The 18,967-nt window shown below is 38.7% G+C and overlaps 3 protein-coding genes and 1 long non-coding RNA gene across 4 annotated transcripts; 2 read left to right on the top strand and 2 right to left on the bottom strand.

Moving 5' to 3' along the window:
• Positions 1-5,999: 5,999 nt before the first annotated feature.
• Positions 6,000-8,159, bottom strand: LOC129774905 (STAM-binding protein). The gene is made up of 3 exons (XM_055778967.1): positions 6,831-8,159; positions 6,671-6,773; positions 6,000-6,591 (listed from the first exon to the last, which is right to left on the bottom strand). Exons 1-3 carry the CDS (start codon positions 7,862-7,864, stop codon positions 6,532-6,534), a joined length of 1,197 nt encoding a protein of 398 aa, XP_055634942.1. The 5' UTR covers positions 7,865-8,159; the 3' UTR covers positions 6,000-6,531.
• Positions 8,160-10,126: 1,967 nt separating this feature from the next.
• On the top strand, positions 10,127-11,103 carry LOC129762941 (uncharacterized). Its single transcript, XR_008740752.1, has 3 exons — positions 10,127-10,511; positions 10,572-10,696; positions 10,755-11,103. It is a non-coding gene; the product is annotated as an uncharacterized LOC129762941 (long non-coding RNA).
• Positions 11,104-11,244: 141 nt separating this feature from the next.
• On the bottom strand, positions 11,245-12,065 carry LOC129763311 (uncharacterized). Its single transcript, XM_055762244.1, has 2 exons — positions 11,809-12,065; positions 11,245-11,750 (listed from the first exon to the last, which is right to left on the bottom strand). The coding sequence occupies exons 1-2, from the start codon at positions 11,837-11,839 to the stop codon at positions 11,254-11,256; spliced, it is 528 nt and encodes a 175-aa protein (XP_055618219.1). The 5' UTR covers positions 11,840-12,065; the 3' UTR covers positions 11,245-11,253.
• A 4,578-nt stretch (positions 12,066-16,643) lies between these two features.
• On the top strand, positions 16,644-18,951 carry LOC129763314 (nitric oxide-associated protein 1). The gene is made up of 2 exons (XM_055762250.1): positions 16,644-17,573; positions 17,632-18,951. Exons 1-2 carry the CDS (start codon positions 16,797-16,799, stop codon positions 18,919-18,921), a joined length of 2,067 nt encoding a protein of 688 aa, XP_055618225.1. The 5' UTR covers positions 16,644-16,796; the 3' UTR covers positions 18,922-18,951.
• The last annotated feature ends 16 nt before the right edge of the window (positions 18,952-18,967 follow it).

An 18,967-nucleotide genomic window follows, 5' to 3' on the forward strand; every position in this document is an offset into this window, starting at 1 on the left:
ATATATGGAAAGTGAGCTTAATTCGCTATTAGGAATAGTTGAAAGATTATTGTTTGGTTTGAGCGAAATTCTTAAAACGTGAAATAGTGTTTTTGTCATACGATTTTTCGGATTTTTGCAGTCACATGAAAAGTGATCGTTTGTGATGGTTTTGCGGTTGCAGGTTTTGCTCGTTTCCCACGTCTTTTTTCAATTCTCTCGTGTATTGTGTGCGTGTATGAGAGACATAACTCTAGCGCATGATCTTTCCAGCAACATCGAGGGAGGAATCACAGCTAGCAGGACGATAGCCTTACCATGTTGAGAAACGTCAACATCCCAGCTAAGTTATTTTAAGATATTTTAATGTGTTGTTGTAGTTGTTATATTCATGATTCGAAATTTCGACAATCGATCCGAAAACTTTCCGAAATGCATTTCGCATACAGAGTGTTGTGAGAGGGAGTGAAAGTGTCAGTCTATATTAAGCTGCGGCTGTGTGAGAATGTGGCCGTATGAGTCGTATACAGTCGTGGGATTTCAGCTGCACGGAATTGTATTAGTGTGGGTACATTGCTTTCACTCGCTTGTTCGGACTCGTATGCTTCGGAGTAGCAGAGAGGTTTGTTTTTTCGCAAGTTTTCGTTAGAGCTCGGATCCACTGTTATCGTAGCTTTGAGTGCTATTGTATTGGATTTGACTGTACGGTAACTGGCGAGGGGAGTCAGGCTTTTTTGTACACTCGATGCGTGTGCGGCGAGGGGACAGATGACGAATTGTACAGTCTACCCAATCTCAAGCTCAAGCTCAATGAATGAATATCTTTAAAGATGTCTGAAAAGTCCATGAAAGTGCAAGCATAGAGATTTCTTCGTGCATGTTTTGCGGATGCATTCTGAGGTGGAAAATTTTGTACGTCCCTTCATAATTGGCTCATCGAACAATCATGCCAGATAAAGATTTTATAAATTGTATAGATTGTTCGGTAACGTTGGTGTAAAATCCAGCATGATACTTCCTCGTGCAAACCAGCGGACCAACAAAATCTCCGATGCAGAAATCGATTCCTCTTTGAAAACATACTTCGCTTAGCCGGCAAAGATTTATTGACGCTCAAAATAGTCTCTTGATGAGATCTTACCGCACTGTGTTGATTTCACAAATATGAATAATGTAAACCAACGAAAAATTGCGGTCTCTTTAACCCTTTCCCGTAGAACATCGAGTCTCACTCGTGGTGTACCCGAATAACATAGGACGCTAGAACGCTCAGCAGAGTAGTGAAATCACTTGCTGTATAACGTATTGAATAATACGGGAAGGGGTTAATATCGTGAAACGTTCCCTTTCATCTTCCGTGATCACACATTCCGTATTGATCGCTTTTTATCCTCGCTATTGACACTATTCGCTTGTAATCTATCATGAATTATTAATCATACTTCGTTTTTCGCTACAGGCTTCATTCAGACCGGTAATTTTTTGCAATTTTTGCAATCGGACGACAACAATCATAACTCGAGAACATTGGTTTTCTGTCCACAGCTGCAAATCCCTTGCCAAATCAAGAACTTCAAATTTATCAACATTCGTTTTCGTTAGGCTGGGAACATATCCACTGGAAGTGGTTCTATAGAATCAAATGGGAGCTGTCCAAAATCCATCTTCACGTATGTTTCGTCATCCATCAGCATGCATTCTTCGTACTTCATCAAATCCTTGTTTGTACAACTTTCGAGGACATGCTTTGGCCACCAGAGTTTGCTTCAGCATCCTCTTTGGTTATTGGCAGACATGGAAATTACGATACCTTCTCGCATACGGATTCTCCGAATTATCTGGCTACCGAAATTTCTAACGTAGGATTACGTTTTTCGGAAACATATTGCGGGTATAAATTGAAAACTTTATATCATTTCTTTACGATTTGTTTACGAAATCGATAAAACGTTGAGAATTACAGAAGAATAACTTCGCCCTGTGCATGTTCCAAGGTCTTCGAGATCCTTATGAACGACATATATTTCGACGCCTGCAAGAATTACATCAACACGGGTTTTACCCTAAAAGAACCACTACCACGAACCTGGTTCAGCTTGCCTCGTTTTGTCGACGCTGTCTACATTCTGTCCAACTTCTATAATACCAGGTGATGATCTTGCTGCTTTGTGTCATTGTGAACAAACTATACTTCAATTTATATTCTATATATATATTCTAGTATATTCTAGTGTATTGGTATTGGGGACTACCATACACTGCATGATTTTCATATGCGAGTGTGCAAGCGTTGAGCGTCAACAAATGTTTTTTAATTTTTTCAATTGTCAAGATTGTATAAGACCAGTTACATTATCCGTTGTTTTAGTTGTTTCGATCGATAAATCTGGAAAATACCGAAGGAAAAAGTGCTCAGGGAGAGAGAAGAAAGAAAAAAAAAAGAAATCGATGCATTTCACCAAAAAAAAAATGTAGGTATCAGAGAAATTGCTCGTCGGGTTGGACGTTCCCATCAAGTAGTGCTCAATTATTTGACGAATCCTCAACGATACGGTAAGAAAAAGAGTGATCCACGTAAACCGAAGCTCTCTGACCGAAAAGCGGGAAATAGTTAGATCAGCTTCGAATGCCTCAAAATCGCATATGCAAATAAAGCAATCTTTGAATTTAAATGTTTCCCGGGAGACAATTCGTCAAGATTTGGTAAAAAGTCCTTAGATAAAGAGCGCTTTGAAGATTAATGCTCCTAATCTTACACCATCTCACACCGGAAGTCGTCTGAGTTTTGCCAAAGCTCACACGAACCGACAGTGGGGCATGGTATGTTATGACAAAAAATGTTTTCAAAAGAATACATTTTGCTACATACCATAACGAAAGTTCTTCAATATAAGGGACAAAATGAACAAAATCGACTTTTTCGCCGTTTTGCATTCTACGCAATGTATTACGTTTGCTCAACATGCAAACAAACATTTTTGTTCGAAAACATTTGAGCAATTTTGAAAAAACGTTTCCGAAAAATCACTGTTTGTCCGCATAACCGACGTAGTTCCATACAGCTTTCATACATCGTTCAAAAATCAACAATTAGTGTTTCCAAATAGATGAATACAAAAAACCATTGAAATATAATAATATAATATAATACTATTCTCTGTGCACTGCACTGCGATGAACAAAGAGAAGCAATTGTGTTTTTTAATGTTATAATTACTTAAATTTCAGCATTTCAATCTTCAAGTAGACAATGAAACAATCAGATCAGCATCCAACATTGAAAATTGCCTTCAGAAATTCAATTAATTTGAAAAACACGAACAACACGGATTCTGTGCAACCGGAAAGCTCAAGATAGCCTTCACATCATTCAAGGATTACATAGATGTTCTGGGATCCTCTCTCATATCGTTTTTGCGTGGATATCATCACAAAAAAACACATTTCAGCAAAACAATGCTACTACACTCTGTCCAACTTCAATAAGACCACCCTGATTATATTTCGTTGCAACACAAACAGTTAGAATTTCAACATGATACATTCATACAAAACGTAACTGTTCTTATAGAAACTTGACACTTGAAAAATACAAAAACATTTGTTTACGCTCAACGCTTGCACACACACATATGAAAATCATGCAGTGTATGATAGTTACCAACACAAATACACCAGAATATAAATTGAAGCGTTGTTTGTTCACAATGACCCGAAGCAGCAAAATCATTTCCTGGTCTTATATGAGTGGAACAGAGTGTATAGTACAATAACCTTGATCTGTAGTACAGTAAACATTCACTAACTGGGCGAAAAAGGAAGACCAGTTATCGATATTCGCGTTTTAAGGCAGTATTCTAGTCTATAAATTTGAAAAAAATCATGAAACGCATTTTTCTCGAAACTAGTTTTTTCAAACTGGCGTACACGATATCTCAAGTTCTACTGAACCGATTGATGTCGAATTTATATGAATACGATCTCTTTATCACATGAACCTCTGAAAAAATGATATTTTTCAAATTTCAATGTTTTTAAAAAAATAGGAAACGTAAGAAATCACGTTTCAAATCGCATATTTTTTTTCAAACGGCCGCCATTTTGTCAAAATGATGTTTTTGGCTTGCCCGAGGTTCATGTGATAGCGGCATCTTTGCTGATTTAGAATCTGTTCGATTTTTTTGATTAAGATAACCAGAAGGGCTGGAATCATGTACGCCATGGTACAATTTTTTTGGACCTCCTCACTTCATCAGCTTGTAACAATTCTACTAATGAATATTTTTGCTCCGTTCATTTTTTTTTATTGTTAAAAGATAGATAAACAAGTAATGATATAATGGATCGTAAAAATACTCTTTGTTTTATTCTTACGGAGCTCGAAAAAACGTCCAAAGTTCGTGTCTCTACACTAGAATACCCCCTTAACTGGTCCGGCATGTTAAACGTCAAATAAAATTGAAGGGAACTTCAATGAATTGTTTGATTCACGTTGGTCATGAAATTAGATAAACAAAAGGATTCCAATGGCAGTTCCGCATTGAGTGCGACAACAGGTATGAAATATAATTTGAGGAAATTATTTTTCTCTAATTTAATAAATGTTTTTATCATGCGAAAATAATGAAAATAATTTTCATAACATTTCAAATTACATTCGAATGCCAATCACAGCAAATCTTCCATTTGAATATGGCATCGACTGTTTACGAAATCCCGCTTTTTAACTGGTCCAAGGACCAGTTTACGTTCGTCCAGTTAAAAAGCAGACCAGTTAAACCAGGACCAGTTAGCGAATGATTACTGTACAATTTTTCCGGAAGTAATAATCCTCTATACGGCTATAATCATGTGGCCACCTAACCCCCAGGTGTTGGCCAATAATACCCCGTATGATTTTAATATCACCACTTCTATACTTTTTTCGATTTGTCATATGAGTCATACGGTATGAGGCATGATTTCGACGCCAACCTCTCTCAGTTTCTATTCTGTTTTCGCATTTTCGCATGACATGATAAACGGTTTGCTTGGTCATATGGCATTAAAAAAAATAAAAAGTAAACTTCCTGAAAATCAACCTGATTGTAGAATAACCCAATGATTGATGTTGACATAATGAAATTCTTCAATTATGAATACATTGTGTTTGATTGTACTCCAGAAGGAGAAGGAGAACGAGAAGGAGAAGGAGAAGGAGAAGGAGAAGGAGAAGGAGAAGGAGAAGGAGAAGGAGAAGGAGAAGGAGAAGGAGAAGGAGAAGGAGAAGGAGAAGGAGAAGGAGAAGGAGAAGGAGAAGGAGGAGAAGGAGAAGGAGAAGGAGAAGGAGAAGGAGAAGGAGAAGGAGAAGAAGAAGGAGAAGGAGAAGGAGAAGGAGAAGGAGAAGGAGAAGGAGAAGGAGAAGGAGAAGGAGAAGGAGAAGGAGAAGGAGAAGGAGAAGGAGAAGGAGAAGGAGAAGGAGAAGGAGAAGGAGAAGGAGAAGGAGAAGGAGAAGGAGAAGGAGAAGGAGAAGGAGAAGGAGAAGGAGAAGGAGAAGGAGAAGGAGAAGGAGAAGGAGAAGGAGAAGAAGAAGAAGAAGAAGGAGAAGAAGAAGGAGCAGGAGAAGGAGAAGGAGAAGAAGGAGTAGCTCCTTTTCTTTTATCGACCTTGATCAGATGAAAAGCTCCAATTCACTTTCCGATTCAAAAAATGCATAGAATATGAGCACTGGGAAAAGCATGTCCATCCGCGGAAAATACACCATGAGAGAGAACGGGTTTATGCAGGGTGGCGCATAAGTCAAGCAACCGATTTACACAAAAAAAAAATGTCTCACGATACAAAATCTTTATTCTCGAATAAAAAATAATAAAAACTGAACCGCTCAGGAATCAACACGCTCGCGATCGTAATTTTTTTCCTTCAGAGAGCGTTGTGTGACTTATGCGCACCCTTGTAGTTGCTGAATATACAGGATCTAGCATTATGATAGGATGTCATCTGAAGAAGTCTTCCGTTTGATTCTCGAACTTCAGTTTATTGAACTATCAGTTTGACAGCTGTCCTTTTCGCAGTGTCCGCAGAACAAACCTAACAACACTAAAGTGCAATAGTAAGAATAAGAAAAGGCCAAACGAAGTTACTTTCTTTGGAATTCTATAGTTCTAAACTCATGGAGCACAAAATGCTATCGCATCGATTTTTTTTTCATATGAAAGCACGAACGCAACCTTCGTCCGTTTAAAGCACTTGCAATTTGATGAAAAATAAATAACCGACCGACGCGTCTCATAATTGCATCTAGCTATTATAATCTGTTATTCTTTGTCCATATAATTTCTGTATTAATTTTTGCTACAATAAATATATCGAAATATATATAAATAGAATCGGTTGGTTTAGTATATAGTACTTAAATACGTTCGATTTGGATCACACTCTATACCTTTTGTTGTTGACTTGAACAGAAATAACCTATACAAAACATAATCTAGCCAATCGATTATTCCATCTGTGTGAAATCTTCGGATGGGTACTTTCAGGACCCACGTTTTCTTCATCACCTCGCTTGAGTTATCGCAAGTCTACCACTTCAACGATGGCCTTGTCATCAAGGGTAATGTGTAGTGCTTCCTTCATGGGATTGCGTTTTTTATATTAAAAAGATTTAATCAATGGAATTACACAAAAAAAAACACTCAAATCAACTCACCATAAACAGGGCGGGATCCTTCGGATGAGGATGGAATCCGCTTTGTCGACATTGTGAAATATAATCCAATCCGTAACTGGGCGTCAGACAGAAGAAGCCAGTTCTTTAAACAGTTGGAAATTAGAAGAAACCCTTTTATAATACCAATAGAGCCACTTACTCTTCGTACTTCGGCGAACAGACGATCGCAATTGCCTCCTCCAGCATCATCTGATAGGAGCAGTGCGTGTGTAAATCCACCGACGAGAGAAATGCCGTCTGACTGGGATGGGTGTGTATCCACCCTAGCGTTATCAAGTTGTGCTGATCCTGATAGTTGAAAATATCCTCCTCGTTCATGGTCGTACAACTATCCGAGGTACCTTTCTGCTTAGGAACGACCACATGCGTGATGAGCAGCTGATTCTTTGCTAGCCGCCCGGCAAGTATTCCACATGTTTCCACATTATTCAGCGTGTTTCTAGAAGCCAGCTGGAGGAACTTAGCCATCGCAGTTGTGGGAACTATCACAGGCCGGAGACTACCAGCAGCAACCGATGTCGGAGATGGTTTTAGGGTGCGATCAAACAGTGGCTTAGGAATGGACTTATTGTCTGGCAGTAGTAGTCCTGCCCCCGAGGAGCGGTTGAGATCAGTCGGGAAATCGTTGGGATATAGAACACGATTCAACATATCTGAATCCACCATCGATGGAGCGCTCGGTTCCGGCAATCTCGGAGCAGGTGCGACCGGTGCCAGTTTAGCCTTCTCTCTCAGTTCGTTCTGTCGTTTTTCCTCAAGCTCCCTCTCCCTGCGCTTCTGCTCCAAGAACTGCTGATATTCACGACTATACTTTTCCAACAGTTTCAATTTTAACTTCTCCGCCACAGGAAGCACTTCCTTGAGCTTTTTCTGATTCTGTTGCTTCAGATCGGCCGGAACCCGTTTATATTCCGGGTGCTTGAGAATCTTCTCCAGAAAAAGCGTCATGAACTTGATGCAAAGAATGTAAGCACAATCCTCGTTCCCCTCCTGGAGGTACACATAGGCCATCCTTACGATTTCAAGACCCGACCGGTAATACCGTATAATTGGAATGTTGCCATCTATCTCGATATTATTCCCATTAGCAGCCAGCTGTCGTAAGCGTTCCTGTGGCTCTATGGTACCCATCTGGGCCGACTCAGCCGATATTAGGTCTTTCTTCAGGGACATAACCGCGACTGTATGAACACTCTCTCGGACAGTGGACAAAAAGTAATACTCCGAGTCCGAGTTTACTTGATAAGCAAGAGCCTCTCACCTATCAAGAAAAATCGCTTCAGCCAGCAACAACAATCACTGCCACTGATTTGAAAGGATAGTTAAATGCGTTTTCACATTGGCGTAAATATTCATATCAAAATTGCCTTGCTCATTTCAGTTTTCTTTTTAACAAGTGTTTTACAATGATTCATAGGGAAAAAAAACTGAGAAACTGATTGGTGTATTTTCGCGATAGATGTATTATTGACAGATTCACCGTAAATAACAACAAATGTATAACAGTTGAAGAGTTTTGTTGACAAGTTCAGTCTTTTCGTGTGTACAGTGGGCGAAACCATAAAATAAAATACATATAAAAATATTAGTCACACGTATTCTAGAGCTTGCCACTCCAGCATACATTCAAGGCGTATTTTTCGGCATAGAAATCTTAATCTATATAAGTCAAATTAATTAATTAAGTTACTTGAATCAAATCTCATCCGTAGACCTGAACAATCAGAGTAAAAAAATAAGCAATCATGTTTTTAAAGCTCATTATGTCATTTAGTAAGATATGTGGACTACAAAGTAATAACCCGTGTAATAAAATATACAAACTAATAACCCGTGCTTAAGGTTATGAAGCCATTGTAGTAGTATAGGTATAGGATCCGTTTTTATGGAAGAAATGAAGCAAACAATCAACGGTTTATGAAGTCGATTAACATTTCTATGTTCATAGAATTCGGTTCGCTTCAAAACTTTAAGATCAGTTTAATGAAACGCGATATATAACAATATCAATTAGAATAAACGCCTTAAAACACAGACAGTAAGTAACATTTTCGAGCACCGGAAAAAAAACACTGAGCAAAAAATTCAGACTTCATGAAGCAATTTTCGACTTTTTCTCGCATTTTTCCCGATTGATTTTAATACCCGACTTTTTCCTGCATTTTCCGCTTTTCCTGAATAAGTGGCCAATTGAAGTGTAGCAACCATGTGCCTATTGAAAATGTATCTCTCTAAACTGAAGCAGGCTGGACCATCTAGAGAACAAAATCGCCAGAATTCGATGAAACGAACCTTGCAAAAAAATGCGCAGGATTTTGTTTGGCGAGACGGTAACAACGGCATAAATAAAAACCAACCGCACACAGCTGCCCCAGGTTAAAAGTAAACAACAGTTGATAAACAGTTGGCTAAAATGGAATTCAATTCTGGCATCTTGAATAATCAAGATGAAAACGACACTGGGTGGAAAAATAAACTTCCAAACACATTGAAGAACAAAAGTTGTTGCCCCTCTAACCTCGAGTAAACCGCGAGTAATCGGTCGAAACCTACTAAACATACCCAGCAAACATTAAATCGCATAACAAGCGTATGTATAACATCACCCAGCAAACATTAAATCGTATAATTTTGCACGTGCCAAGTCTTACAAGAAATCCGAATAAATCATAATCGCATATAATATCAATCAAAGTATGTATCGTGTATATTTGAAATCGCATAAAATGTAAAAACTCGATTTTATATACCATTATCAAATTAAGTCGCAATTCGACTTAATGTTATATATACGCTTGTTATGCGATTTAATGTTTGCTGGGCATATGCCCTAAAATTTGGTTGGCATATAATGCGCCTAACTGGCATATGCATGCAAAAGTAGAGGCCATATACAGTAATTTACATTTAATGCGACATTTTTTTAATTGGACATACCTGTAATGCGACACGTTTAATTGGACATGTTTACATCTAATTGGACAGAGGTGAATCCGCACTGACAGTGGTTAGTGTCGACGTCTGGTGGCGACTTTCAATTTGGGACAAAACTCGATAGTGTAATCTATATCAGATTAGAAGGCACGAAGCCAGTTTTGAAATAATAAAATTTGAATGAAAATTTGTACACCATGTTAATTAATTACTTGAAACACGTATTTTTGATTCTTATTTAATCGATTGTCTATACACTTCTGATATTTTGACTGAATATAAAATTGTTCTCAAACACGATTTTCGTATGAGGTTTTTTTACCCCATGTAAAAAAAGTGTATTTCATTTAAATAGAATACTAATTTGATACGAATAAGTTAATTTTTATTCATAATTTTAATTTTGAAAACGTGTTCATTCCGCCTGAAAATTAATTACTATCTTGGACGCTCCCAAAATCATGAAACGAAGCTCAGTGCCGTCAACTCGAATATCAACAAACACAGCACAAACGAAAAACAGAATGTGAAAAACAAGTTAGAACCAGAGAAGAAAAACATCAAAATGGACTCAGAATAACATTTTGATAAATCGTGGTGAGAGTGTTCTACAAGTGGCTGACGAAACGGGCCTTCCACGGTCGACAGTTTACGGAATCGAGAAGCAAGAAATAGCATTGCGGTATTGCAAGGCGTTGGTCAACTAAACTATCCCCTGATTTCGAGATAATAATAGGAAATATAAAGGTAGAGAAACCAGATGCCGAAATCGACACAACTATCGTTAAGGAAGAATATGATGTGAAACTTAAAAATACGAATGCAATCACTCAGCCCATGGCGCCGAAGAAATTAACCAAGAACATTCATAAAATTATCAAAAAAGGTTTGAATGGATATTTTAATGTTATTTCCGCATGTTCTTATCTATATTAATTAATTGCAGCATCAAAACACAAATCTTATTTACGATATGGATTAAAGGATGTTCAAGTGCGTCCGCGGAATAATGAAACAGGGAAAGCAATGTGTATATTGTGTGTTGAAATGGAGGTTGCAATTTATAAAAAAGTTGAATAAAGTCAAATATCTAATCGGAAGTCTCTAATTCGCATCTCAATTTTTACAGGATTGTCATTTTCGCTGCAGAAAAGTGGAAATCATGTGTCACTTGCCATCTGTTTGTGAGAAACGCAATATCCCATATTGCTATACGCCGAGTCGGAAGACTTGGGAGCAGCAGTGGGTGTGAAATGAGGCACAGTCGCAATACTAATCCGAGAGCAGCCCGATTATCAGGAACAGTTCGATAAACTAAAAGTGAAGAATCAATGCCGTCAACACGAATATACCATTGTGCGAGTTTTTACAACACGATAAATTTTTAGGAGTATTTTCAACCATTTTTCCAATCAAAACAATTTATGGTGTTACAATCAATCATTTTGTATTTTTGTTATCATGCCATATACTTAATTAAAATTCACTATTGTTATTCGTCAAGAAGGCGAATAATTTCATTTTCATAATCGTTTTTTCATTTTTCGGCTTCCACTAATTTACGGTCATCACCAACAGCAATAAGAACATTTTTGAGTACATCCAGGATGCTGATAGCCTACTTATAATCATTGCGTTTTTCGGATTGACTGCTCCAAGAGTACATATAACCGAAGTACTAAGATCACCCTCAGCACTTTCGTTAGCATCGCAATCTTGCTCTTCATGGTCGGCCTCGAAAAAGTCACCACCAGAGGCTTGGCCAATTGCTCGTCGGTATATATTTGCGCTACATCTATGTTGTCTGAGTTGCTTAGCCACTCTTGAACTTCTTCTTCGGTCAGTTCGTAGTTTGGATCAACGAGTTGCACTACTTTAGAAAGCAACACGCGGGGGTCACTTGTTGGTGAAGAAATTGTGAAATCCTTGAACGAGTTATAGTTTTGATCTTGACTTAAGAGATTGCGCCAACAGTTAGCAATCGTTTCTGGAGTTTCAGTGGCCCACGCATCAGTCGCTAGTTGAATAGCATCATAAAGGCTAAATGATTTGATAACTTCTGTAACTGGGCGATCGCTGTCAGTTTCTAACAGAACACGGCGCAGAAAATTCGATTTATAGATAACTAAAAAATAAAAATAATATTCACTAACTTGGACTCGAAAATGTAATGACATTATTACCCTTAAAAGCATTGATGATTCCTTGAACCATAGGCTGAAGAAAGCTTGTCACATTTGGAGGAAGGAAGATCACCTGAATTTCTGCGTCATCCACTTGAAACTTATCTTTACTGCAATGTGCGGTGCAATTATCTAGAATTAGAAGCGCATTAGTCGGTCTATTCTGTGCAGCTGCCTTCCGTTTGATCTCAGGAACGAAAACGGAGTAGGACCAATCAGTAAACGTCGCACTAGTTTGCCACGCTTTCTTATTTGAAAAATAGTGTATCCCATCAGGCACGCCTTGCGTTTTAAAGTACCTAGGATTTGATGCGCGGTCAAGCACTTGTAATGGTATTTTGTGGCTACCACTTGCATTGCTGCAAGGTGTAATTGTCAGTCTCTCCTTCAACGACTTGCGTCCGGGTGAAGTTTTTTCGCTAGAACTAACCAATGACTTTGTAGGCAAGGCTTTCACAGACTATGTTCTTATCTTTGATGGTGAGGACATTATACTTTCGTCTCTTGTATTTCACTGGACGGTCATTTTGATCAGGCTTGCTGTTAGCTTCGCTGACGGTGATTTGTTCTAAAGCAATAGAACAGCTCGAATGAATGTTGGCCGGTAGTAGATCTTCTAAATGTTCATCTAAATATTCTCCTTGCATGTATCCTTCACCAATGTCTACGAAAATTGAGTCCATTTTGCTGTTTTTCTTTTCTGGTTCTAACTTGTTTTTCACATTCTGTTTTTCGTTTGTGCTGTGTTTGTTGATATTCGCGTTGACGGCACTGAGCTTTGTTCCACGATTTCGGGAGCGTCGAAGATAGTAAATAATTTTCAGGCGGAATGAACACGTATTCAAAATTACAATTATGAATAAAAGTTAACCTATCCGTATCGAATTAGCATTCTATTTAAATAAAATAATTCTAATCTAATAGAGATTAATACTATCTAGTTCGGAGCCCGAATTGAAAGTCGCCACCAGACGTCGACACTGACCACTGTCAGCGTGAATGTCCAATTACAGGTCACAATTTCCTCTAATGCGACACTGAGTGGTGCCTCGACATGTCGCATTAAATGTAAATTACTGTACATACATGGCAAATGCTTACCGAATTTGTTTGGATGAATATGCAACTTTGACCGGCTATAATAGCGATTATGTTGAATTGAATCGCGATCTAATATGAATATATTCATGAATTCTCGCGTAACTTTTGAAAAGGTCCAATGTAACATTTTCGCCAACTCGAGAAAAACGTAGTTGAAGACCCGAACATTATTTCGCGAATTGTCTTAAAAGCTATCAATTTTTATCACTGTTTTCACCACTAGCTGTCAAGAATAACTCCGTAAAACCAATCGTAACTATTGTTCCGTGATTTGAGATTAAGGTTGAAGCCTCGGGGCGTAAAATGTTATATTGGACGTTTTGACTGCCCGCGTTTGCACATTGGACATATTACGTTGCACTATAAAAAATTTAAACTAAGTAATAAACAACAATCCACTTATCAGCATTTCGTTCTAAATACTGATTATTATTGTTATCACTCGTTGAATTGCACTGAAATCGATAACAACACCTGTAAGAAACAAATTCCAAAACGACCGAAGTACGACTGCGAGTTGTTTTGACTGCTTTATTACTTCGGACGTTTCGGCCGTCGGAGGAAAGTGGCGTCCGAAGTAACAGCCGGGTGCTTAAAATTCGAATCTGTACATTGGATATTTTTTGTATCGGCGACAAAAAGATGAAGAAGATAGATACGTGAAGGATTGTTTTTGTAATACATTCAATGATTGAAAACTAATAGCATGCATCCATTAACTCGATTTGTTTACATTTGTTACATAGGACCTTTTCAAAAGTTACGCGAGAATTGTCAAATCACCAAATACGACTTTTGCCATACTCATATACGATTTATTACAGACATAGAAAAAAAACAAATGGCGCAAAATATTTTCGTGAAATGTATATTATAGCCTCACGAATCGTCATTTTTATATATGAGTATTTATGTTTGTAGAAATAATAATTGTTTGATTGACTTGTGTTGGGAGTGGAATATGAATGTTTAAAATGGCACAGATTGATGTTTGGTGAAAACTGCTCCGATGTGGGTTCGAACTCCGGTCGTCTGGATTATCATTCACCAGCTATCTCGCGTGGCTATCTGAAATTTAATTCAACAGCAGTTAAAACTTTCGAGTGCATCAGCATTTCATTGACATTCCAATATGATATAATATGTTCTTTATTAGGATCTAATATGATTTACTGTTTCATGATTTTCTTCAGCACGCAACACGATTTTCTACAGTACTGAATCGATTTAAATTATACGCTTATACGACACACAAACTGCATCAGCGTAATATACGCATATGATGCGGATTAAATATATTTTACGACAATGTACATCATAAAATTGATGTTTATTATACCGAATTGCGACTTAATTTGATAATGGTATATAAAATCGAGTTTTTACATTTTATGCGATTTCAAATATACACGATACAGACTTTGATTGATATTATATGCGATTAGGATTTATTCGGATTTCTTGTAAGACTTGGCACGTGCAAAATTATACGATTTAATGTTTGCTGGGAGGTTTTCACAAACAATTTGTTGTTGAAAGATTTTTGAAACACCTACTATGACCGCTGCTATAAAATGAACAGTGATTCCGGATTCTAAATGTGTCATGCTTAATCAACAAATAGAAGCATCGCTGCCAGAAACGCATCTTCAGAGATACGGACCGTACCCATGATAGAATTTGTTGTTCGTCTTCCACTAGAATTGCATGGGAGAATAATTGGCGTTACGTGACGTGAAGTGAATGCGACGTTGATGTTGTATGTGAATTGCCCTTAAAATCTTCCAGCGTCACGTTGAAGAACCATAAAGTGCGATTCACATACAACATCCACGTCACGTTCACCTTCCGTCAATTATTCTTCCAAGCAGTTCTTATGCAAACATTCACATACACCGGCAACGGGAACTTCGACTTGCCGTTGCTGGTGTATGTGAATGCTTCAATAGGAATGGATAGGAATTCAATAAGAATAGGAATGGAAGAATAATTGACGCAACGTGACGTGACGGAACGTGAACGTGACGTGTATGTTGTATGTGAATCGCACTTAAGCCGGGTTTAGACGGTGCGAGTAAGCATACGAGTCGGTCTAGTCAGTTACTGCAGTGCAGCTACTCCCACCGTGTTAACACATCATGCTGGTTAGTGTCATGTGTGATCCGGCGTGCGAGCTACTTCAAATTTTTTTGAATTTACTCGCACTCGCATCCCTCAAAACGCAAAAAAAAATTAGCGTTCGAATCAGGGATGCCAAATGTAAGGAAATGTCTCTATTTTGAGGATATTTGAAAATATGCGAAGATATTTCTAGACTTGAAAATTAGTGGAAAAACAAATAAAACCCTCATAGTTTCTGAACGAAATCGTTGTCATTTTGTTTTGCACGCTTTCTTTTTGAGATAGATTTCTTGAGAATATCTAATATAGAATCATTATCAGGCACAATTTTCATCAAAATTCACTCACAACATGCAAAAAAAAGTATTGTTCTAAGAAACAGAATACATATTCGATTTAAAATAGTACATTTTCATTCATTACTCTAATTTTGAACGCGTATTTATTCCACCTGCAAATCTACTATCATTTTCATTTCACAAATTGGTACACGAAGCTGCTTGCAAGGCGAAATAAATAAAATTTTAAAAAATCTTTTAGACTGCCATTTATAGCATCACATACTTCCGGAATTATCTTAGCTATGGATGCTTTCGAGATTCTAAAAGATATCGACAACAATCTAAACAATATTGCAGAAGAATTAATTTCACTCTTGCAGGTATAGCATCCATCATGAGTGTATCTTGGCGTTGTATTTTTATACCAAAGAAATCCAACAGTGTTTTCACTTATTCAGGTGTTTTTCTCAACACTGCTCTAGACTCTGGAGGACCATCATCGTGGAGTTACTTCAATATTGTATTTGTTGTTACTTTTTCTTGCATCCAATTTCTGGCCCAAATCCTTTTGCATTTCTGCTTTTTCGGATAGTACCTTTAGTTCCAGGAAATTCAGCTCAAAGTATTTTTATACACGGTCAGCGTGTATTTCGCGATAAAATCGTGTAATGATAAATTCAACCGAAAACCTGAGACGAAAACTGCCAATAGAGAAGTCGCTTTCGGATCAATCATTTGTCAAATTCGGACCGTCTGATTTCTGACTAATTTATGGGCATTTGAAAATCATCTGGCATCCCTGGTAAGCCAATGCTGTAGTATCTAGTTTCTCGTCAGCAGCTCACACTGTGTGAACGGACTAGGCGATTCAACCAATTGTCAAGCGAGTTCACCGGCCCAGTAGCTGCTTACTCTCAAGTCAGCTACTAGCAATGTATAAATGGGCCTATAGACGATTGGTTCAAATATAATCATCATGTGATCGCACCGTCTATGTCAGATTGTAGAATTTAGTTTAGAAGACATTGCTTTTAATCCTTTTTGCTCATTCGTCTGTTCGTTTTCGTTCATCATAGCTATCAGAGTGAGTGTCATCCCTTTTTACAATCTGTGACTACATAACTCCCATAATTCAAACTAACTAAAAAGAATACAGAAGCGTAAATCGTATATAAATCCCTTAAAACATTTATGTCAAGAATATAAAAAAGAATGTATCAGAATCTGAATAAAATGTATTATATCTGTTGTATACCAACCTGAAATTATTTTCTAAACAAAAAAACTTTATCAGAATCCGTCTCCGATATAACAGATAGGGAATGAACCGAGTTGTCAAAACACGACGTACTTATCAAAAAACAAAAATGTATTTGTTTTTGCCCGGCTTGTGGCTAGTTTTGAACTAAACGATTGTTAATTTGTTATTCAATTCTCACAAGTAGTTTCGAATTTACACGTCCGTCATTTTTTAGCCGTACAACAATGTTGCAGCACACTCTAAAGAATATCGCTTCCACAATCCCTTATTCCCGCCTCATTCACTTCCGGTCCAGTCAGCCCACACGCTGCTGCTCAACTGGAAAAATAGCGTATGATGATGTTTTCGACCAGCTGAAAGAGAAAATTTACTACAGCTCGGTCGTGGAGAGTAGTAGCACACCTAAGTTGGGTTACGTCAGGAATAAAATTCTAGAGCAGCGAGTGCTGAAAGCTGAGCGGCACCAGTTTTATGACACAGCACAAATTCAACCTTTTCCTGTGGCCTTGCAACATTTGTACGGGGAAAAATTAGACGAGGATCCCCCGGAGGAGAATGATGATTTCGAGAAAGCGATTGATTATATCCCCTATGAGAAAATGGAACGCACTGTGGGGAAGATTACTGTGGAAGGAAACCAACCCAGGGAGACAGAGGCTCCGGTTACTGGAGAGTGGATGTCGGATTATGAATACTACGAGGAAGATGAGCAGGATGATAGAACATCTTTCTACGGAACACCGGATCCTCAGGAACCAACGTCGATTATTCCATGCGGAGGCTGTGGGGCCTTGCTGCATTGTGCAGAACCTAGCATTCCCGGATACTTACCTAGTCAGCTGTTCAAGGGCAAATCAAAGCAGCAGCTAATGACAACCGTATGTCAGAGGTGTCATTTTCTAAAAACGTACAATACTGCTATAAATGTTACCGTTTCGCCGAAAGATTACGTGGACATGATTTCCTCCATTAAAGATAAAAAGGCACTTGTGGTCTTGATGGTGAGTTTTAATATTATAGTTATACGGTCACAGTCGTTACAGTATTACGATAATTTAGGTCGACTTGCTGGACTTTCCCTGTTCTATATGGCCGGGTTTATCGGAGATTCTCGGTTCCAAACGGTCAATAGTTGTTGTTGGTAACAAAGTAGATCTTCTCCCCAAAGACTGTCCAGGCTATTTAAATAATATACGAGATAATCTAACTAAAACTCTTCTCGAAGCTGGCTTCGATAGGAACAATATCAAACATGTGGCTCTGATATCGGCTACAACTGGTTTTGGCGTTGAGGAGCTCATCACAAAGATGCACAACGTGTGGGGACCCCGTGGAGACGTCTATTTGGTCGGCTGTACGAACGTAGGCAAGAGTTCGCTATTCAACGCCTTGTTACGATCAGATTTCTGCAAGGTGCAAGCTTCCGATCTGGTTCAACGAGCAACGGCTTGTCCTTGGCCTGGAACAACACTGAGAATGCTAAAGTTTCCAATTTTGAGACCATCAGACTACAGACTGTATATGCGAACGAAACGACTTCAGTCAGAGCGAGTTAAGCTTAGGGAAGAGGAACAACTGCGGAAGCAACAGGCGAAACGTACCAAATCTATCGAGCATGCCACATTGATAGGCCACATCGGACGAACTTTCGTCAAGGAGGCTGAAGAAACGAGTGATGGTTTTTCCGTTAGTCAGAGAGGATCGGCACAGGCACCCTTACTCACATTAAATGAGAAAAGTGAAACCTACATCAACAGCAAGTGGTGTTATGATACCCCTGGAGTTGTTCAACCTGACCAAATAACGAATCTGCTTACAACCGATGAACTTCTTCTGACACTACCAAAGCAGATGATACGACCGCGAGCATACTTGCTAAAAGTTGGAATGTCTTTATTCCTCGCGGGTCTTGGTCGCTTGGACTACATCGAGGGACCTTTCTCGACTCGGGTTCTTCTGTACTCATCACCAACCCTTCCCACACTAATCTGTGACACATCGTGCGCCGATCAAATCTACGAACATCTGCTAGGGTCGCCTTACCTCCTGGTACCCCGTTCCGATCCGGAGCGTCTGGCCAAGTGGCCTCGTCTCGAGTGCCCGCCGGATATTCTGCTAACCGGTACAGATAAGCACATTTCTGTGGCGGATATTGTTCTTTCATCTGCCGGATGGATTGCCATTGCCTTACCCACCGGTATGGAGGCCACTTTTCGCGCATGGACTCCCGAGAAGCGGGGGATTTATGTGCGGCAGCCGTCGCTGCTTCCACACGGGATGAACCTCAGGGGCAAGCGAATACGTCGCTCGCTGGCGTATCGAGTTGGTAATGCGTTTGTTGTGAAGTAAATGGAAGTTCTGTTTTGTACTAATTACAAATAGTGAACATGTGATG

This window comes from Toxorhynchites rutilus, chromosome 1 (genome assembly GCF_029784135.1).
Source record: "Toxorhynchites rutilus septentrionalis strain SRP chromosome 1, ASM2978413v1, whole genome shotgun sequence".
In the NCBI taxonomy this organism is placed as follows: domain Eukaryota; kingdom Metazoa; phylum Arthropoda; class Insecta; order Diptera; family Culicidae; genus Toxorhynchites; species Toxorhynchites rutilus.